Here is a 16,840-nt window from a genome sequence, read left to right on the forward strand (position 1 = left end):
TCAGCACTCCCTCGGTCACCGAACTCTCACTATAGCACTCAAATGCACCAAATTCAGCACTCAGTGCAAACAAAGTCTGCACTGTAGGGGATCACTTTTATACTGTGAATCTAGCCTCTGAAAACTGGCCTAATCCAATTAACTAATTAACAAGCTCCAGCTGCAAGTGCCTACAAGTAGAAGCCTATTTAAAGCTGATTGAAAATTCACCTTCTTCTAAACCAAACAGCAACTTTTAAGTTAATTAACTAAATAAAAGAAAGACTAAACTTTAGATAAAAATGAAGCCTTATACTCCCTCGGTCACCAAACTCTTACTATAGCACTCAAAATGCACAAAATTCAGCACTCAGTGCATTTCCATTGCCTAGGTCAATGTTGGGTGGTCTTTGTAGCAGTTTAATACAACTGTGTGGCAACTATAATTACATTTATAGTGAACCTTTAGCAGAATGAAATATCCCAAGGTGCTTCACAGGATCATTGTCAAACAATTTGACACCAAGCCACTTAAGGAAAGTAATTTGGTCAAAGATGAAGCTTTAAAGAAGTATCTTAAAGGTGAAGAGAGAGGTGGGAGGTTAACGATGGGAATTAAGGCCCAGATAATTTAGCACACTAAACGACGGAGCAATTAAAACTGGGGTTGCACTCGAGGACAGAATTGGAGGAGCTCAGACACCTGCAGGGTGTTAATTGGGAGACAATGTAGGTCAGCCAAGCACAGTGGTAATGGCTGAACAGGGTTTAGGTTACGGAGGGCAGAGTTTTAGATCAGCTTAAGTTTATGGAGGGTGTAACATAGGAGCCGGCCAGGATAGCATTGGAATAGCTGAGTCTGGAGGTATGACAAAGGCATTGATGGGTGTATCAGTAGCAGATAAGCTGAGGCAAGGGCAGTACATTCCAGGGAGGGAAGCTCAACAAAATTCATAAATTGGAATGTGCTTTTCTTTCATGAGGAGAAATAGAAGATGAAAATGATTAACATTACTTCCCAATCCAGAATTAAGTGAATATAATAAGCACCTTAATCTGACCAATGCTGGGTGATGAGCTCATTTTGATTTGGTATAATCAACACATGTAAATAGGCCTGACAGATTCTTGTTTTGATGTGTCGTGCCTTCATAGTTCTGCCTCAACTACGACAAAATTGCATTCCTTTTTAAAAATTCTTTCATGGAATGTGGGTGTCTCTGGCAAGTCCAGCATTTGTTGCCCATCCCTAATTGCCCTTCAACTGAATGTCAGGCAATTAGGATCAACCACATTCGCTGTGGGTCTGGAGTCACATGTAGGCCATGCCCAGGTAAGGACAGCACATTTCCTTCCCTAAAGGATATTAGTGAATTAGATGTATTTTACTTTAACAATCAATGATAATGTCATAGTCACCATTACTGAGACACGCTTTTAAACCCAGATATTTTAAAATTAATTGAATTTAAATTTCAACAGCTGCCATGTTGGGGTTTGAACCCATGTCCCCAGAGCATTAGCCTGGGCCTCCAAAGTACTTGTCCAGAGACATTACCACTACACTGCGATCTCCCCTGCGACATTTAAAGTGGGAATAAGAATTGGGCAGGGTCTATAATGAGCAGGTGTTTAAACGGTAAATTTTGCAACAAGCGCATGTAAAAAGCGTAGCTGATCCTATTGCCAATTTAAAAACTCTGGTGAAATTGGAGTATTGTGTGCACATAGAATCAGATTCCCTACAGTGCAGAAGGAGGCCATTGGCCCGTCAGGTCTGCACCGACCATCTGAAAGAGCACCCTACCTAGGCTCAATCCCCCTCCCTATCCCCGTAACCCACCTTGGGCAATTTAGCATAGCCAATCCACCTGCACAATCTTTGGACTGTGGGAGTGTGATGAACGGTTACTGCCTTATCATCATGTAAGGTGATGTTTCCTTTAAGACCGGGCTTGGAACCCTGGGGACTCCGCCTCTGGCTCCGTCCATCTGGCAGCCATACATAAAGGGCTGCCTCATGGTCTGTGCAACAGTCAGCTCTCGTCTCTAGCTGTAGCATAGGTAATAGTCTAATAAAGCCTTTGTTACAGTTTAATCTCTAAGCGTCATTATTGAGGGTACCTCGGGGAGGAAACCGGAGCACCCGGAGAAAAGCGACGCAGACACAGGAAGAATATGTCACCCAAGGTCGGAATCAAATCCAGGTCTCTGTGAAGCAGCAGAGCTAATCATTGGGCCACCGTGCCGCCATTAATCATCCTGGGCATCACACTTTAGGAAAGACGTCAAGACGTTTGACTGTGTTCAGAGCAGCCCATTTACTAGAATGGTACCAGGGATGAGGGACTTCAGTTATGTGGAGGGACTGGGGAAGCTGCAGTTGTTCTCCTTAGAGGAGGTTATGGGAGGATTTGAGAGGTGCTTGTTCAAAATTTTGAATCATTTTGATAGAGTAAATAAAGAGAAACTGTTTGCAGTATCAGGAAAATTGACAGCAGGGGACACAGAATTTAAATAATTGATAAAAGAGCTGGAGAAACAATGGGCAGTTTTTACACAATCAGTTGTTATTATCTGGAATGCACTGCCTTGAAAGGGGAAGCAGATTCAGTTGTCACTTTCTTATGGTAATTGGATAAGTTGAACATGTTCCCAGGTGGCTAATCTTCAACCGAAGGTAACAATTCTTTCAGGATTCTAAATAGGATGATGGCCAACCCATGTCTGGAGCGTGGGGGCAGAAACACTTTCACAGTTAGTAATTCTGATGCTAAAATAATTGATTCCTGAAGGTGGTGGGGGAAGGAACACAGGGAAATGCACAGCAGGTTATGAATAAATGAAACGAGAGATGAATGATCAGAGGTGAGGAATTCTCCAGAAGCTCCAATAAGGCTCCAACCCTCCAGGAACAGCTGCAGCCTCTCCCTCCCTCAGTCAGACTCCGTACAGCTGGCAGCGGGGCCGGACCCTTTATCCAGGAGCTCGGGTTCCGTCCGGACGGTCTTGGTGGCGGACACGAGGTGGTCATGGAGGTTCTGGCAGCTGAATTCGGGGATCTGGATGCGGGATCGCTGGCGGCACCGATCCAGGCGGTGGAGGTAAGGAAGGAGGGGAGGATGGTGTTTAGGCGATTTGCGGGGGGAGGAGAAAGCAGGAGGTGGAGAAATGTGGTGGAGGGGTGGTGGTGGAGGGGAGGGGGGAGGGGGGTGGGTGGGTGGTGGAGTGGAGGGGTGGGACGGTGGATTGGGTGGTGGTGGAGGGGAGGGGGGTGGGTGGTGGAGTGGAGGGGTGGGACGGTGGATTGGGTGGTGGTGGTGGGGTGGGGGAGGGGTGGGGTGGGGGAGGGGTGGGTGGTGGTGGAGGAGTAGGGTGCGGAGGGGAGGGCAGGATGTAGTGGAGGGAGGGTGTAGGGGAAGCGGTGTAAGAGTTGGAAGGGATAGAATGGAGGAGGAGGAGGGTGTGTGTGTGGGGGGGGGGGGGGGTGGAGTACAGCTATTTGGGGAGGGAGAATGGTTTGGGCCTGGGATGCACTTTCTGCAAGTATGATGGAGGCAGGCTCCAATCGAAGCATTCAAGAGGGCATTAGATGATTACATAAAAACAATGTGCATGGCTACGGGGAAAAGGCAGCAGAATGGCACAAATTCTCATTTGGAGAGCTGGTACAGACATGGCCTCATTTTCTAACAGTTCTGTGATTCTAAGTGTCATTCCCTTCCTCTCATTGCAAAGCAACTTTATTGCAATATAACATCCCTAGGCATGACACGAGTGTCTATCAAATACAATTTGACACTGAGCCACATGTGGAGCTGTTGGGCCAGGTGACCAAATATTTCATCAAACGGCTAGGTGTTCAGAAATGATTTAAAGATGGAGAGGTTAGGGAATCAATTAAAGATCTTACGATCCCCAAAGAGACCAATAACTTTTTAAAAAGTGAGATTACTTTCCCAGTGACCAAGGGGAAGAATTGCACAACAAGATTTCGCATTATAAAGTTTACTGTAACAAACAAATTAAAATGGATTTAGATTAATCATTAATCAATGCACCAAACTACAGGAAAAATACTTCCCCATTAATTAATTAGATCCAAAATACTTTAATACCTGTTTGAATGTTACCCCATATTCTCAGCCGGTAAGTAAGCTTGTAGGTGCTGTTTGAAAATCCTTCTGGTTTCCAGCGGTTTCCCTTCTCTCCACCCAGTGAGAGTTTTCCAGTGTCCTTTGAAAGTCCCTTACTGCTGAGACTTCTGAATATCGATAAACTGACTTCCAGTAGGAAGGCCTACTCTGGAGGCTACTTGACCTCAACTCTTCACCACACAACTCTTTGAAGAAAAAAAAAAATAGTTCTCAGCATCCTGCTGCGTAGGGGGGATCTTATTGAAACTTACAAGAAACTGTGAAGCCTGGATAGAGTGGACGTGGAGAGGATGTTTCCACTTGGAGGAAAAACTAGAACCAGAGGACGCAATCTCAGAATGAAGGGACGATACTTTTAAACCGAGATGAGGAGGAATTTCTTCAGCCAGAGGATGGTGAATCTGTGCAAATCTTTGCCGCAGAAGGCTGTGGAGAACAAATCACTGAGTGTCTTTAAGACTGAGATAGATTGGTTCTTGATTAATAAGCGGATCAGGGGTTATGGTGAGAAGGCTTGAAAATGGGGATGCGAAAAACATCCGCCATGATTGAATGGCGGAGCAGACTCGATTGGCCGAGTGGCCTAATTCAGCTCCTATGTCTTAAGGTCTTTTCCTCTGCTTCCCGCAGCAGCTGTTCTGCCTCCCTCTCTGGGTCTGTGTGTATCTATATACAGAAAGCCAGCTGCCACTCTTTTGAGTCAAGGTATGAAATCTGGCACTGATTTTCTAATCGTTTCAGCCTGGGCCTCTTGGCCCATGACAGCCAGATCTGGTGGGCCTGTCTCCATCTCCTTATAAAGGACATTTTATTTCACTTTAGATTACAAAGAACAAAGAAAAGTACAGCACCAGGAACAGGCCCTTCTGCCCTCCAAGCCTGTGCCGACCATGGTGCCCGTCTAAACTAAAATCTTCTACACACTAAAGGAAACGTTTGAAAACATGATTGTCCTATAAAGTCTTGCATTTGTAAGAACGTATGACCTTGGCAGCTGAAGGTATGGCCACTAGTGGTGGAGCGATAAAAATCAGCGAATGCATAAGGGGCTAGAATTGGAAGAGGCAGAGGAAAAAAAAGAAGGCTGAAGGGTGGCCTAATAGGGATCTTTAAAATTTTGGAATGTTTTGACAAAGTGGATACGGAGAGAATGTTTCCTCTCGTGGGGAAGAGCAGAACTAGAGACCGTCAATATAAGGTAATCACCAAGAAATCCAATAGGGAATTCAGAAGAAACATCTTCACCCGAAGAGTGGTGAGTGCTCAATTTGCTTCTACAAGGAGTGATGGGAAAACAAAGGTAGTTCTAAGGAATTTATATTTGTATTTTTAAATAAATTTAGAGTATCCAATTCATCTTTTCCAATTAAGGAGCAATTTAGCGTGGCCAATCCACCTACCCTGCACATCTTTGGGTTGTGGGGGTGAAACCCACGCAAACACGGAGAATGTGCAAACTCCACGGACAGTGACCCAGAGCCGGGATCGAACCTGGGACCTCGGCACCGTGAGGCAACAGTGCTATCCACTGCGTCACCGTGCTGCCCTAATTTATATTTGTATTGGTAAACATCAGAAATAAGGTATAGTTTTTATGTGGGTTTAATTTAATGTTCTGTTCCTGGAAGGATAAAGCCTATAGTTATACTCCTGCTGGACAAAGGTGTTTGTTTGTTTGTATGTGTGGGGTTGGTTTCAATTCCAACTGTGATTCTATCGTGCTCAGAGAGGGCTATGGCATGAATAGTAAATAAACCAGCAGTGGTTGCTTAGCAACTAGGGCCTTATAAGGTATAGAAGGTTTTAGTTTAGCTAATTTGATTGGAATTGGAAATAGATAACGAGGGAGAAGTCAGTCTCACAGCTTTGCTCAAAACAATTTGTTTAGAAGGCTAAAGAGGGAACATCTCTCCCAGCTTTACTTGAAGAAAAGTCATAGCACGGAGTAATGGTTCAAAGTACAAGTGCAGTGATCTGAAGAGCAGCTAGTTCAGGAAACTAGAGAAATCTGAGGCGTCTGATGTTAAAGGTACTAGAGTAGAGCACTGTTCAGTAAAGTCAGAGCTGAGAAGAAGGATGAAACACCAGAAAAATATCTGAAGTGATTTTCAGGTTTGTGAGATTTCACTACAGCCCTGGAATGTGAGTTGAAATAACTACGGAAATCGGTAGCTGGGTCCTGTGAAACGTGAGTTGAAATAACTGCAAAAATCGGTGGTTGGATCCCAGAGTTTGTGTAAATACAGTTAAGACAAAGAAAACCTAAAACGGATGGTGTAAAATCTTAAAAGTGGAGTGGAAGACTTGCAGAGATGGGATGCATTCCCGCTCTCCCTGGCGTGGAGGATGCAGACGATCAAGATGAACGTACTGCCCAGGTTCATGTTAAGACCCACACTGATCTACATCCCCAAGACCCTTTTCCAAGCAGTTAGTCTTAAAATCTGTGTATTTGTTAAACTCGGAGTGAAGGTAAGGTGTGTTGTATCATTGTCCAATTTTTTCATGTTTAACTTTTTTTCTTGTAAAACTAATTCCCAAAAGTTCCAGTCTTGAGTCAGGGTTCCATTTTGGGATCTTCCCATTAAGTTGTAACATCAACTCGGATCGTAACAATAGTATCGATACATTTAAGGGGAACCAGGCAAGCCTATGAGGGTGAAGAAAATATAAGGTTACGATGGCAGACTTGGATGAGAAAAGATGGGAGGAGACTTGAGTGGAACATAAACACCACCATAAACTTGTTGGGCTGAATGGCCTGATTCTGTGCTCTATTTCCCATTTAATTCTAAGTAAAAGTATTGATGTTTATTTTCTGTTATTTTTTTACAGGAAAAATGGAAGCTGCTGCCTGCTTTTCTGAAGGTAGTATTGGAGATTTTTCTTTCATTGCTTTTGTGTTTTTAAAAGGGGAATGAATGGTACCAATTCCAGTATCATGATGTACAGCTTCCCACTCAGCCTGCAGATAGAGAGTCATTAGGGGTAATGTAACTGGGCTGGTGGTTGGAACTGGGAGATGAGCAGGGCTGTGTTCTTTCTACTCCAGTGGGTGCAGCATAGACTCAGCAGAAAGATAGCAGGTTAAAAGGGTTAAGTTGCTGAGACAGGTCTAGTAGTCTAGGCTTGTATTTCTTTCGCTTTAGAAAGTGAAGGGTGATCTTATCAACGTGCATAAAACGAGCTGCAAGGTTTGATAGAGGGAACCAATATCTCACAGCGACGGTGTAACCTTAATATCAGCCAGGCTTTCCAGGCGTGATATCAAGAAGCATAAAGGGTAGTAGAAATTTGGAACTCTTTTCTCTCAGCCCTGGAAAATCTGTGGATGCTGGCTTAATTGAAAAATTTCAAGATGAAATTGATGGTGTGTTGGATTAGCGCATCAAATTTATGGGTCAACGGTGGGTAAATGGAGTTGAGGTGTTAATCACTCGTGATCTCATAGAATCTTATAGTAGGCTCAAGGGGCTGATTGGCCTCCTGTTCCTAATGTTTCCGTGCATTGACCCTTAATAATTTTTCCAGAAAAAGGCTCTTTTTCTGGGGAGTTGTGATGCAGACCCACAGGACAGAGGGAGCCATTTAGCCTGTTACATGTGCTAATGCTAGCTCTTCAATTGGAACTGCCTGCTTCAATCGAGGGCCTTTCCCTGTAACTTTTATAATCCATATCCAGTTCCCTTTCAAATGATGTAGTCCCTGCCTGAATAGCCCCTGATAGTAATTCATTCCACATTCTAATAATCGTCCGTGTGAAAAGATTCCATCTATGTGATGCACTTTTTACGCTTGCCCTTTCTACTACTCTGGAATCCAGCTGATTTTATTATTTTAATTACTTCATGGGCTTCAGTGACTGAAGAGTTTTACGTTTCTTTGTTCTTTGCAGGTCAAAGGCCTGGTGAAGCAACACATTGATTCATTCAACTACTTTATAAATGTCGAGGTAGGAATGTTAGTGATACTCAATGCTCCAGCTCTGCCTTTCAGTCTCACCCAACACCACCTGTTCCGCTCACTGCCTCTTCCACTTTCTCCACAGATTAAGAAAATCATGAAAGCCAATGAGAAGGTGACCAGTGACGCTGATCCGATGTGGTATTTAAAGTAAGTGCCAAGGGCTAACTGTTTTCCAAGGATGATTATTTTTATTTTTGCCAAGGGCAGTTAAGGGTCAGCCTCATTGCTGTACATTTGAAGTCACATGTATGCCAGGCTGGCTCCTTCCTTTCCTGAAGGCCAGAGTGAACCAGATGAGTTTTTAATGACAATTTGCCTTTTATTCCAAATTTATCTAAATAATTGAATTTAAATTCCACCACTTCACTTTGAAGACATGTGTCCACACACTAGCCCAGACCTCTGAAATACTAGCCCAGTAACATAGCCACTGTGCAGACAATCACCTAGTACTACATAACTCGAAATTTGTTGAAAAGAGATATGTTGTTGAACCTTTTGGCCTTGCACTCATCAGGACTAATGTAAGAATACCAAATTTCAAACAATTACAACAATTTATACTACAGGAGAAGAGGATGCTAATTGGTTAGCAAGTGACTTGGCTGAAGCATTGCCGTGGCGGAAGCAACAATGCATACCTGGCATCACACCGGCATTGAAATTCATACATGACTGCCAACCAATCCGTATACTTTTCTCCTGCAATATAAATTATTGTGATTGTTTCAAATTTGATATTCTTGTGTTCCCCTGATGAGTGCAAGATGAAAAACTTCGGCAACATGTCCCTCTTTTCAACAATATTCAAGAACTCTGTTACCATAATCCATCGGTTAGTTGGTTTAATAAATGCAACATTGCCACGCTTGGCTTTCCCACCTCAGTCCTGTGTCGAGGTTAATGAGGATGGAATGCTGCAATATTTCGAGTCAGACCTCCGAATACGGAATCACTTTATTTTCAATTGATGTTGCACTTGTCAGTCAGTGCTTATAAATGTTTTCAGAATATAAAGAATATTTTTGTATTGCCAGTTACAGCACTTTTATTAATGCATTTATACAGAACCTTTCACAACCTCCGGTCAACTCAGCATTTTATAGTCAATTATGGGTACTTTGTTGTACAAAAGTACTTCATTGGCTGTAAAGTGTTTTGAGACATCTGAAGGTTGCGAAAGACTATATGTAAATATAAGTCTTTAAGTACATTTTGAAGTGTAGTCACTGTTGCGTTATTGGAAATGGGGCAGTCAATTTGTATACTCTAAGCTCCCACAAACAGCGATTAGATAAATGATCCAGATTGTGAAGTTGGTTAAGGGATAAATAGTGACTGCGACACAGAGGAACCCGCCGACAAGATAGTGCCATAGAATCTTTTGCATCCATCTGAGAGAGCCAAGGGACCTTGTCAAAATGTGTGCAAGTTTGTTGCCGGTATGGTTATTTGAATGGAAAATATGTTTATTACAGATACCTGAATATTTATGTTGGAGTGCCAGATGTTGAAGAAAGTTTCAATGTAACCAGGCCTGTTGCTCCACATGAGGTACAATGTGCAATTCTTCTCAATGGAAGTGTTTTTAAAAAAAAAAAATGAATTCATGGAATGTGGGCATCACTGGCAAGACCAACATTTGTTGCCCAGCCTTAATTACCCTTTAGCAGCCCTATTCTTGAACTGCTGCAGTCTGTGTGGCGTAGCAATAATGAAGGAATAGCCAGTGTATTTCCATGTTATCTGGTGTGTTTGACATCATGTGTAGGGCAGGCCACTGCCGGATATTAGAAGAAAATTGGCTAATCTCCCATGATTCGCGGTCTCATATGGTCGGTCCTTCCATGATAACATGCACAGCACCATTCAGTTTGACCGCTCCACCTCTGACAGTTTTGAGATCTAGATTAGGGTGAAACAGGGCTGCGTCTTGTCCCTTATTCTGTTTGCTATTATTTTCTCTCTCATCCTGACCTTTGCTTTCCCTGTGTGGAAAGAGTGTACCTCCACACATGATCAGAGAACTTCTTCGACCTGTCAAGCTGACCTGCAGGACCAAGATGCTTATCTATAAGACCTGTATCGTCAACACATGGCTGTATCGAAGCAAAGCCTGGACAACCTATACCTACCAACGGCAAACTGACCTGCAGGACCAAGATGCTTATCTATAAGACCTGTATCGTCAACACATGGCTGTATCGAAGCAAAGCCTGGACAACCTATACCTACCAACGGCAAACTGACCTGCAGGACCAAGATGCTTATCTATAAGACCTGTATCGTCAACACATGGCTGTATCGAAGCAAAGCCTGGACAACCTATACCTACCAAGAACAGAGGCTCAAAAACCTTTACCTCGGTGTCTATGATGCATCCTTGGCATTAAGTCGCCAATGAAACCGTTCTTTCTAGGGTAAAGCTGACAAACATACTGGTGCTAATCAAGCAAAGAAGGCTTAACAGGCTTGGGCAGGGATGGAAGATGGCCACATCCCCCAGGATATGCTATACAGGGAGGTAGCCTGTGCCAAGAGACCAGCATGGCACCCAAAGCTACTATTCAAGGATGCTGTTAAAAGAGACATGAATGCCCTCAATATTAATCACGACAAGTGGGAAACTCTCACTGACGATCATTGAAAATTGTGACACCATCTGCAGGCAGGAACCTGCCACTATGACAACATGTGGTTTCCGAAGTTCCAAAGCAGACGCCAGTGCTGAAAAAAATGAATCTGCAGAGGTCATCTCGCGCCAGAGGAGCAACTCCATTTATGGCACTTTTGGAAGACTTTGCCTCTCCAGAATTGTCTTGTTCAGCTGTAAAACGTGAAGCAGATGATCTCATCTAACCTCAACAAAGTTCTGAGGCTGCATTCCCATCATCTCTCGCAGATTCATAGGCATTTACAGCACATAGGAGGCCATTCAGCCCATCATGACCACGCCAACAACAGACCACACTAATCCCATTTTCCAGCGCTTGGCCCATAGCCCTGGAGGTTCGGGCAGTGCAAGTGAATATTTCATAGCATTTACAGTGCAGAAGGAGGCCATTCAACCCATCGAGTCTGCACCAACCTTTACAAAGAGCACCCTACTCAAGCCCACGTCTCTACCATATCCCCGTAACCCAGTAACCTCCACTTAACCTTTTTGGACACTTAAGGTCAATTTAGCATGGCCAATCCACCTAACCCGCACATCTGGGGGAGGAAACCGGAGCACCCGGAGGAATCCCACGCAGTCAGGTGGAGAACGTGCAGACGCCGCACAGACAGTCACCCAGGCCAGGAAATGAACGTGGGACCCTGGAGCTGTGAAGCAACTGTGCTAACCACTATGCTACTGTGCTGCCCCAGTATATCTAAATACTTGACTCAACCACCCTTTCAGGTAGTGAGTTCCACACTCCCAACACCCGCTGGGTGAAAAGATTTCTCTTCAGCTCCTCGCTTGGCCTTCTATATTTATAAATCTCTGCTATTGACCCCTCTACTAACAGAAAAATACTTTTCTATACCTCATAATCCTATACATCTCTATATGGTGGGTGGCATGGTAGCACATTGGTTAGCAGTGTTGCTTCACAGTGACAGAGTCTCCGGTTCGATTCTTGGGTTGGGTCACTGTCTGCGGAGTCTTCACGTTCTCCCTGCGTCTGTGTGGGTTTCCTCCAGGTGCTCCGGTTTCCTCCCACAAGTCACGAAAGACGTGCTGTTAGGTAATTTGGACATTCTGGATTCTCCCTCAGTGTACCCGAACAGGTGTCGGAATGTGGTGGCTCGGGGCTTTTCATAGTAACTTCATTGCAGTGTTAATGTAAGCCTACTTGTGACAAAGATAATTATTATTATAGTTATATGTCCCCTCTCCACCTTTGCCTTTCCAAGGAAAACAGCCCCAGGCCTACTCAACCTTTTCCTCATAGCTCAGACCCTCCAGCCCAGGCAGCATCCTGGTAAATCTCCTCTGCACTCTTTCCAGTTCAGTCACAACCTTCCTATAATGTCGTGGCCAGAACTGCACACAGTACTCCAGTTGTGGCCTAACAAATCTTTTATACAGTTCCAGCATGATCACCCTGCTCTCAGCTGAGGCATAGAATACAAGTATCCTATATGCCTTCTTAACCCCCTGCCCTACCACCTTCAGCGATCTGTGGATATGCACTCCAAGGTCCCTCTGATCCTGAGTACTTTGGAAGTACAGATGGAAGGATACCAACCAACCAAGGTGGTGTGTGACCAGGAGGGGAAGCTGGAAGTGTTGGTAATCCCATGCACTCGTACTGTTGATTATGATTGATGCAATCTCACACTAAAGCCAACACCGTTGAGAATTTTAAATAAAACAGGTTAAATATATAGTTACTGATAAAGTGATCAATCTGAGATGGCTGTAGGCCTTCCTACGTGGTTCATCAGGACTCTGCCTGTCGACTTGTATCTTCTGTCTTTCTTGAGTGCTCCTGTGTGGGATTATTTCAAGGGTTTGTATACAGAATACAATTTATTAAAGAGCTCATACACAATCCTTTTCTGGATGCATGTTGCCAAGTTCTCCATTGGCTTAGCGATAAAGAGACATATTCTTCTTCCGCTGTTATCTTGGTCAGCCTTCTCTGATTTTGTCCAGTTCGTTCTGATTAGCTATTTTATTCAATTTAAAGTTTTCTGTTCAATTCAGCAGCATGATTGCAATTAAGGAATGTTATTAACAAGTACTGCACCCATCCTGTTTCCACATAGCAAGCTCTGCTCTGAACTTATAGCCAGCCTAATAACCTTTTTTTTATTTAAAAAAATATATTTAGAGTACCCAATCCATTTTTTCTAATTAAGGGGCAATTTAGCGTGGCCAACCTACCCTGCACATCTTTTTGGTTGTGGAAGCGAAACCCACGCAAACACAGGGAGAATGTGCAAACTCCACACGGACAGTGACCCAGAGCCGGGATCTAACCTGGGACCTTGGCGCCGTGAGGCCGCAGTGCTCACCCACTGTGTCAGTGTGCTGCCCTGTTAACTTTTTCTTACAGTGAGCAATTGAATAATTGCTGTTTATGTATAATTTGTGTGTTCAGTGTCGCCTAAGGGACATGACGTACTCTGCCCCGATTACAGTGGACGTTGAATACACACGAGGAAGTCAGCGAATAATCCGCAACGCTTTACCCATCGGCAGGTAACCCATCAATCCAACAAAAGGTTTCACCCATGTTGGATAGTTTCTTCCTAATTGCCTTGCACTAATATGATCTCTCTTCAATCCCAGGATGCCTATAATGCTGCGCAGTTCTAACTGTGTGCTTACAGGGAAGACCCCGGCAGAATTTGCAAAATTGAATGAATGTCCTCTGGACCCAGGTAATTACTGCTGATCCATATAACTGGACCTGGTGAATCTCATCCATTAATGACCGCTTGGGTCATGAGCAATTTCTGCTGTTGATTGCAGTAGGGTTAACCAGTAAAGGTCACAAGGCTGATTCCTGAGATGAGGGGTTCCCATGGGGAGAAATGAGTAGATTATATTCCCAGATGTTAAAACAGAACGAGAGGTGACCTGATTGAACCATATGAAATTCTTAAAGAGCTTGACAGGGTAGATGCTGTGAAAATGTTTCCCCTCGCTGGGGAATATGGAACACAGGGTTACAGTCGCAGAATAAGGGACCAGCCATCTAGGTCTGACGAGGAGTTTCTTCACTCAAAGAATTGTGGATCTGTGTAATTCTCTGCCCCAGGGAACTGGATGCTCAGTCATTTGAATGTAAACCAGACAAAGGGTCAATGGCTGTTTGATAACCACGGGAATAAAAGGATGTGGGGGCAGTGTGTTAAATTTTGTGTTGAGTTCAGCCATAATTGCATTGGATGGTCAAGCAGGCTTAAAGGGCCACATTGCCTACATCGAGGGCCGAAGGGCCTGTACTGCGCTGTAATGTTCTATGTTCTATTTGGGCAGGACGGTAGCACAAGTGGATAGCATTGTGGCTTCACAGCGCCAGGATCCCAGGTTCGGTTCCCCGCTGGATCACTGTCTGTGCAGAGTCTGCACGTTCTCCCCGTGTCTGCGTGGGTTTCCTCCGGGTGCTCCGGTTTCCTCCCAAAGTCCAAAGACGTGCAGGTTCGGTGGACTGGCCATGCTAAATTGCCCTTAGTGACCAAAAAGGTTAGGAGGGGTTATGGGGATAGGGTGGGGGTGAGGACTTAAGTGGGTCGGTGCAGACTCGATGGGTCGAATGGCCTCCTTCTGCACTGTATGTTCCATGTCCTATTTCAAATGTTCTGTGTCCCTGTCTGTAAATGCTTAATCCCAGTAATCTGCATTTCATAAACCTCTATGTTCCATAGTTTTTTCTTTAAATAAAATGGAAATTATTCATTTCAATCAAATTGATTCAGGCAAAAGTATTTGTGTAATAACAACTTAGATTGGTTTTATGCCTTTTGCCTAGAAAAATGAAAGAGAGCAAATTGGATCTAAGCCAAAGAGAGGTGAACAAAAAATTGGTCAAGGAGGTGGGTTTTAAGAAGGAGAGAGAGACAGACAGAGGAGTTTTGGAATGAATAATCATGAACTTGGGGAGGGAAGTCGCAAATCATCAATGAGCCGAATCCAGGATTTGGGATGGCAGAGAAGATCTGGGACGACAGAGAATGTAAGGAAGAAAAGGGATTGGATGCAGCAATTATGGGCTATATTAGAAGTGGTGGAGGTGTTGGTGGGGTTCCATGTGTTTAACTTATCTCCAGAAATTGAGAAACGGGGAATCAGCATTTGCTTTTGTTACGTTTGTCGCATTTCTCCGAAACGGCACAAAGCACTTCACATGTAGTGAATTGTCTTGGTGTAGTATCTTATGTAGGCAAAGGTAGCACAGGAAGATCCCAGAAGTAGAATGAGCGGGCAGTAGGGTTTTGCTGCTGTTAGTTGAGGCTGCAGTGTTTGCAGGGAAACTGAGAGAATTCCCTGCTTTTCAAACAGAGACTCAATATATGGACAAATGGAAGAAATATATGGCTTTGACAAAGATCATTTAATGTTAGTGCCTTGCTAGAACAATTTTCCACGGAATATGAACCTTTATGGTCTCTTGCAGGTGGCTATTTCATTGTTAAAGGTGTCGAAAAAGTTATTCTCATCCAGGAACAACTTTCAAAAAACAGAATAATTGTGGATGCAGACAGGAAAGGAACAGTTGGTGCCTCCGTAACCAGGTACTGTGTTCATTGATCTAAATTAAGTTAGAAATGTAGAATCCAGAACCGCATTCACTGGTGAATGTGCACTAAATTTTTAAATGTACAACGTCCCATATATTTTACGTTTAGTATTAAATCACTGGAAATGACAAGTGTTACAGTTGAATGGATCTATTCCGAATGCGAGTTACCAGAACTCTGGAAATCACTACATTCATCTGACCATTGTTAAAAAATTGTCTTGTAACCATTCTTGCAATGAAGTTAAAACTTCAGCCATATTGATGTTATTTGTACAATAGTTTAGTCAAGCTCCTGGAACTCCCGCCCTAATAGCACCACATGGACTATAGCGGTTCAAGAAGGCAGCTCACCACCACCATCTCAAGGGTAATTAGGGATGGGCAATAAATGCTGGCCTAGCCAGCGCACATCCCGTAAAAATGAATTAATAAAAAAACACTTAATCAATGAATACTGATTTGATACCAAATCATTAACTGAATTCGAGAAAGCTTTGTGACACACAGTGTAAATAATCTTTCAAACCAGTTATTACATTTTCCGTAAGTTAGTATTACTATTAACTTCCATGATTCATTTTATCATTATATTCATATGTGAGGGTACCTTTAGGACATGGATGTTTAAGCAATGTACTTTTAAGAAAACAGTGATGTCAGAGAGTGGGTGGGGCTCAGCTCAGCCATTTTGCAGTGTGGTTTTGCAGTTTGCAGGAAGAAAGCAAGGTGCTGGAGCTAAAGTCAACCAAGCTAATATATCTCTGCCATTCTACAGAAAATATATATATCCTTTAACCTGATGTGATACTGTTTAAAGGTGTTAAGTCTCTTGGAAGTTTGAAGGAACATTTTAAGGAAGTATTTTCTGAGTTATCTTTGAAGTAAGGGGTGTTAAGAGATCCAATGTTTATTTAAGAATTTGAGTTCATGGAATAAACAGTGTTTAGAAACCCACGTGTCCATAATTGTAATCCCACACCTAGGGGAAAAGCCGCGTGCTAGGAAAAGCAACAAATCCATTAAAGGGAGAGGTTGGTTGAACTCCATGATACATTTTGGGGTTCTGAAAACGCCTCGCCCATAACAATAGAAATTTTAGCATTCGTCACTTGGACCAAATTAATTTACTTTCAAACAAGCTATCCTGGATCTAGGGAAAAAGGCAGTCTAATGTGTAGTAAAACTGATTTCAAAGACCACGTAACCATATTTTTCACTGTTTTCCAATGTTGGAATAGAACAGTACCACAAGGAGTCAACAGACAGATTTTGCCATACCGAGTTCATTAAAAATCTATTTGCGAGTATTGATTTGCTAATGTCAATATTACACCACATCCAGTCTAGATTACACTTCTGTTTGTTGAAAGACTGAAGTTATTTCTTGATGCACACATCAGATGCAACACTCGGTAAAATAGTTCATTCACTGGCTTTTTTTCTAGCTTTTCTTCTTTCGTTTTGAAGCAAGGCTGTGGAAACATTCCTGAGTTGCAA

The 16,840-nt window shown here is 43.3% G+C and overlaps 1 protein-coding gene across 1 annotated transcript in view; it reads left to right on the forward strand.

Moving 5' to 3' along the window:
- Positions 1–2,918: 2,918 nt before the first annotated feature.
- polr3b (polymerase (RNA) III (DNA directed) polypeptide B) overlaps positions 2,919–16,840 on the forward strand; it is a 106,000-nt gene continuing 92,078 nt past the window's right edge. The window contains exons 1-8 of the mRNA XM_072484878.1: positions 2,919–3,083; positions 6,972–7,004; positions 8,032–8,088; positions 8,185–8,249; positions 9,581–9,656; positions 13,196–13,296; positions 13,387–13,478; positions 15,218–15,335. Of these exons, the coding sequence (XP_072340979.1) occupies positions 3,012–3,083; positions 6,972–7,004; positions 8,032–8,088; positions 8,185–8,249; positions 9,581–9,656; positions 13,196–13,296; positions 13,387–13,478; positions 15,218–15,335 (614 nt within the window). The 5' untranslated portion in view covers positions 2,919–3,011. The remainder of the gene's footprint in view (positions 3,084–6,971; positions 7,005–8,031; positions 8,089–8,184; positions 8,250–9,580; positions 9,657–13,195; positions 13,297–13,386; positions 13,479–15,217; positions 15,336–16,840) is intronic.

This window comes from Scyliorhinus torazame, chromosome 19 (genome assembly GCF_047496885.1).
Source record: "Scyliorhinus torazame isolate Kashiwa2021f chromosome 19, sScyTor2.1, whole genome shotgun sequence".
Classification (NCBI taxonomy): Eukaryota; Metazoa; Chordata; class Chondrichthyes; order Carcharhiniformes; family Scyliorhinidae; genus Scyliorhinus; species Scyliorhinus torazame.